This window comes from Psammomys obesus, unplaced genomic scaffold (genome assembly GCF_907164565.1).
Source record: "Psammomys obesus unplaced genomic scaffold, mPsaObe1.curated_primary_1811, whole genome shotgun sequence".
Taxonomy (NCBI): Eukaryota; Metazoa; Chordata; class Mammalia; order Rodentia; family Muridae; genus Psammomys; species Psammomys obesus.
The window spans coordinates 2,371,622-2,376,951 of record NW_026590571.1 but is presented as its reverse complement, the minus strand read 5'-3'; the positions used below and the strand labels follow the sequence as shown (position 1 = coordinate 2,376,951).

Here is a 5,330-nt window from a genome sequence, read left to right as displayed (position 1 = left end):
TTCCTTCCTTCCTTCCTTCCTTCCTTCCTTCCTTCCTTCCTTCCTTCCTTCCCTCCCTCCCTCCCTCCCTCCCTCCCTCCTTCCTTCCTTTCTTCCTTCCTTTCTTTGTTCCTTCCTTTTGGTTTTGTGAGACAGCATTTTTCTGTGTATCTTTGGGTATCCTGGACTCACTTTGTAGACCAGGCTAGCCTCAAACTCCCAGAGATCCTCCTGCTTCTGCCTCTGCCGAGTGCTGGGATTACAGCTGTACACCACTGTGCCGGGTACATCAGAGCTTACTTTATCATACTTTATGTCATTTGAAGTATTAAGGTCAGTTCCCACTTTTTAATGAGCTTCAAAACATTTAATGGACTTATGTGAAGATTCTCAATTTCAAGTATATTAAAAACAGGTTGTATTATATTTTACATACATTATTTCATAATGTCCCTTGTTGACAACAATGTTATCAATAGACCTGTACATAAACTGAAATCTAACTTTAGGAAGCAAAAATTTGAAAAAAAAATAATATGTAAGTGTCTTTTGAGTGTGTGTATGTGTATTTACCATGGACCTAACTACGAAGATATTAGTAAACATAATTAGTAAACATAATTAGTAAACATAATTGTATGCTTCTTCCCTTCTCTCTTAGTCTGATTCCAACATGTCAACTGGAAATTGTGTCAGTAGTAGATTTTGGCACAGTAGTTGCCAATAGTAAAGTGCATTGCAAAGAGATTAGTATTGTTAACCATGGCATGGCTCCAGGTAAATATTTCGTGTCATATAGAAGAGTTGCTGTTATAGTAAATGTGTGTGTTGTATAATAGATTTTCTGCGTTATCAAGAAAAGATGTTGAAATACTTGAAAACAAAAGGTGTTTTAGTGTTGTGACTACAAAGGACAGATATCCAATCATTCATGAAAACCTGCCTTTTATAATATATATTAACAAAGCCTTTTTGTTATATGACCAGAGATTTTCTTTAAGATGAGAGGCAGGATAGTGTCATAGAAATAACATTGTTCTTAGGCTGATCCAAAGTTTGAGCTAGAACCCAACTATCTATATCATATGGGCCAAGTGTCTTTAAGAAAACTGTCAAAATCCTTATTCAAGAGGAGAAAATAGTAAATATATGATGGTTATTTGGGGATATATCTAAAATTTTGTGTTATAAATTAAAATATTCTTGTTGGGCTCTATAATATTTATTATTATTAGCCCTAAGATTATCATGTTAGAATTTATAATTGCTTTATTTACCTTGGGCTGGGCAGATATTCTTACCTATTCTGTCTAAATATCCTCCTCGGCATCCTTCTCCCAGCCCTTATCCAATGCCATTCTCTGTACCCTATCTTCCACTCACAATCTTATAAATACTGTCTTTTATTCTTCATTTGGACCTTTTCATGCTATTATTGGAGTTCTTCCTCCCTGGCCCACGTGGTTTCTTCTTCAGGCTAACCTGTCATGGCATCCTTTTTTTTTTTTCCTCTCTTCCTGTCCTCCTGTCTTTTGATTCTCCTGGATCTTCTGTCCTCAAAAGCCCAGGAACCTTAGCCAAGCCTACCCTATTCTGCCCTGCCCAGGTATAGGCCATTTAATGAACCAGTCAGGTATCATGTTTTAGGCAGGTTTATACAAACAAGATGGGTGTATCCAGTGGGCAGTAACCAAATCTTTAGGGCCAGTAATTAACATTAGCCTAACCTCCAATAATTTTGGTATGATACTTGTTATCATATTCAACTTGTCATTCACATCATGATCTCTAGAATGCTTTTACTAATATATTTTCACTGAAAGAACACTTTTCTTCAAACTGGATTATTTTTAGAAATTTTTATTTTGGGTTGCTTGAACACTGAGGAATATTAACATAAAACAATCTATCCTTTTTTGTATTTCTTCAAAAGATATACAAGAAGAAAACTCATAGCTGATTTCTGAGTGAACCTTGTTTATTTAGCATTCAATGATTTGGTTCCTTGGCAGGTGAATATTCATTGCTTGGGAGTTTATAGAATATTAGAATCTAGGTTCATTTTTAGTTTGATTCCAATGTGAAGAATAGAGTCTCTTAAGGCATGTGGGTTCTTTGATTCTGAAGAGTAGTAATATTTTAGAGCAGTGATATATGATTGAATTTTTTTTTATTTTATGTTGCTTTTCACGTTTTCCCTTAACTTGTTCATTTATAATCCTTTAGGGATTAAATGAAAAATAACATCCATTTTAGCCTAAAATCTCTGTAAATTAAAGCTTTATAGCCATGTTAAAATGCAGATTTGGTTTTAATGGGATATGTTTAATGCATTTTTTCAATGAAACAAATGAAAAATTAAAGTGTTTTTTAATATAAGTATTTTTCCAAAATGAATATATAATATTTTAAGGTACTAGTGAGGGTTGAATTCTGTCTCTGGGTTCAGATTTGTTGGGATTTATCAGTATCTGTAATTAAGATAAATGCTATTATTTTTGTTCCATAGTGAACCATCTATGTAATGTGTGTCTATTGTAAGTTTGTAGTTACTTACTCCACATAAGATGTAATAGTAAGAAACTGTGTCTCTTACTCTCCTTAGGCATGTTTAAAACAGAATACTGCGGTCAGTTGCCTATTGTCATTTCTCCAAGTAGTGGTATTGTGAAACCTCAGTCATCAGAGGTCATCAAAGTAGATTTCTGTGCAGACAAGGCCCACATTGTAAATGAAATGGCAAGGTAAATTTATAATATGTTCTTTTGAAAAAAAAATTGCTTCTATGGAACTCAATATTTTCCTGTATTCTTCTTTCATATTGATTGCTTGATTGCCAACTTCTTTTTCTTTCATTTACTACTTGTTCAATTAGTTATTTCTGTATGTCAAGATACACAAGTACAGATAATACTCAGCAATGGAAACTACTTGAGAGTAGCATATGGATACACATAACAGCAGCTCCTAAGTTTTGTGGACATGGAGGAATGGTCCAAGGATTCCACCAAGAAATTGGTAGTTGAATCACACACTCATCATTAAATAGGATCTAGGTAGCAAATGGCAGTGATATTGCTGTGTGTATGCATGTGTGTGAGTGTGTGTGTATGTGTGTGTAAAGTGAATATTGATGATAGATTGGATTGCATTAGTAATTTCAGTTAGATAAATTAGCAGATTTGAAACTTTAGAAATAACTGTATTCTCTATGGAAGGACCAGGGAATATATGGAGTTGAAGAAATACAAGGGAATGATGCATGGTGAGACTAACACACAAATTACACAGGATCCAGTAAAGGGCTTATGGGGCATCAGTTTTTTAAAAATGTGATTTGCCTCATCTCATTCATAGATGAAATGTGTAGTTAATACACTAAGTCAACACTAGTGTGTACAGTAATAAAATAGAAAATATCAGTGTACCTCGGATAAGATGCTCAATCCTAATTCAGAAAGGCAAATGGGATGGACATCAGAAAAGGGAGAAAACAGGGAACAGGACAAGAGCCCACCACAGAGGGCCTCTGAAAGACTCTACCCTGCAGGGTACCAAAGCAGAAGCTGAGACTCATAGCCAAATTTTGGGCAGAGTGCAGGGAATCTTATGAAATAAGGGAGAGATAGATCTGGAGGAGATGGGAGCTCCACCAGAAGAGAAAAAAAAATCTGGTTTTAGGGGTCTTTTCTGAGACTGACACTCCAACCAAAGACCATGCATAGAGATAACCTAGAACCTCTGCACAGATATAGCCCATGGCAGATTAGTGTCCAAGTGGGTACCCTAGTAATGAGAACAGGGACTGTCTCTGACATGAACTCAGTGGCTGGCTCTTTGATCAGCTCTCCCTGAGGGGGGTGCAGCCTTACCAGGCCACAAAGGAAGACAATGCAGCCAGTCTTGATGATAACTGATAGCCTAGGGTCAGATGGGAGGGGAGAAGGACCTCCCCTATCAGTGACATGGGGGAGGGGCATGGGAAGAAGGGAGGGTGGAATTGAGAGAGGCCTGGGAGAGGTTTACAGCTGGGATACAAAGTGAATAAACTGTAATTAATAAAACAATAAATTTTAAAAATGTAAAACAAACAAAAAATAAAAAATAACTTCTTTTAGGTTTTGTAGGTCTTTTTTTTATATTCTTGTGTGCTACTACATTGCATATAAGGTAAATTTCTTACTGAAGGCCATAGTTGTGGCTTTTAAGAAATATTTATGAATCTGATATGAAGTTAGGATCAAATTTGAAAGCAGAAAATTAATCTGAGGATCAGGTTGCATTTTAGAGAGTCACAGTAACAGTAGGCATGAATCAGATCAGGCAGTGTCCAGGTGACTTGTGTACAGGGATATTCGGGGTATATGTGGAAACTAAAACAAGAGTACTGAGGATTACTCTGAAAAGAAGAACAGAATGTGTAACTATAAGAGAGAAACAAATAGTTTAAAGAGAACCTATGCTTTAGAATGAAAGTTAGATCATGCATGCATAAGTTAAAATGAAAACCTGGGAAAGTATGTAATGTCCAAGGATCTATGGAAAGACATATTTACTGAGATATGTTATGCATACTTCCCACAATTATATAAAATTTTAAATAAGTGTTTATTCATTAAAATTTTATTTATTATTACATTTTAAATAATAAATATATTCATTTTACATCCTGATTGTAGTCCCCTCCTTCCTTTCCTCTTGGTCCCATTCTCCCACCCTCTTTTCCCATCCTCCCCTTTGCCTCAGAAAAGGCGAGCTCCTGCAACCATCCCACATAGCACATCAAATCACATCAGGACTGAGCTCATCTTCATTCACTGAGGCCAGGCAAAGCAACCCTGTTAAGGGGAAGTAATCGAAATGCAGGCAACTGAGTACATGTCACAGATAGCATTAGCTCCACTTACTAGGCAACCCAACTGAAAATCAGGCTGCCTATTGGTTACATAGGTGTAGAGAGTCTTGGTCTAGTCCATGAATGCTCTTCGGTTGGTGCTTCCATCTCCGTAATCCCCCTCCCCATGGGCCTAGGTTAGTTAACTCTGTTGGTCTTCTTGTGGCGTTCTTGTCTTCTCTGGGTACTGTCCTCCCTCCTTATTCTTCCACGAGACTACTCCTAATGCTTGGATTGATCTGATTTGATCAACTGCTGGGTGAGGCATTTCTCAGAGGATGTTTATGCTAGGCTCTTGTCTATAAACATAGTAGAACATCATTAATGGTGATTGTTTAGGAGTATCCAGTTATTCCAAAAAGGAATAAACGTGTCAGGGGAAGGCTAAATAAGAACTGCAATTAGTTTGTGTAACCAAATTTTCTTGGAATGTTTTTTAAGCAAATTTTTCCTGATA

General features: G+C 36.5%; 1 protein-coding gene across 1 annotated transcript in view; it reads left to right on the top strand.

The window, feature by feature from the left end:
- LOC129677283 (cilia and flagella-associated protein 47-like) overlaps positions 1-5,330 on the top strand; it is a 603,052-nt gene that overhangs the window by 2,719 nt on the left and 595,003 nt on the right. The window contains 2 exon segments of the mRNA XM_055607932.1: positions 641-756; positions 2,585-2,723. Of these exon segments, the coding sequence (XP_055463907.1) occupies positions 641-756; positions 2,585-2,723 (255 nt within the window).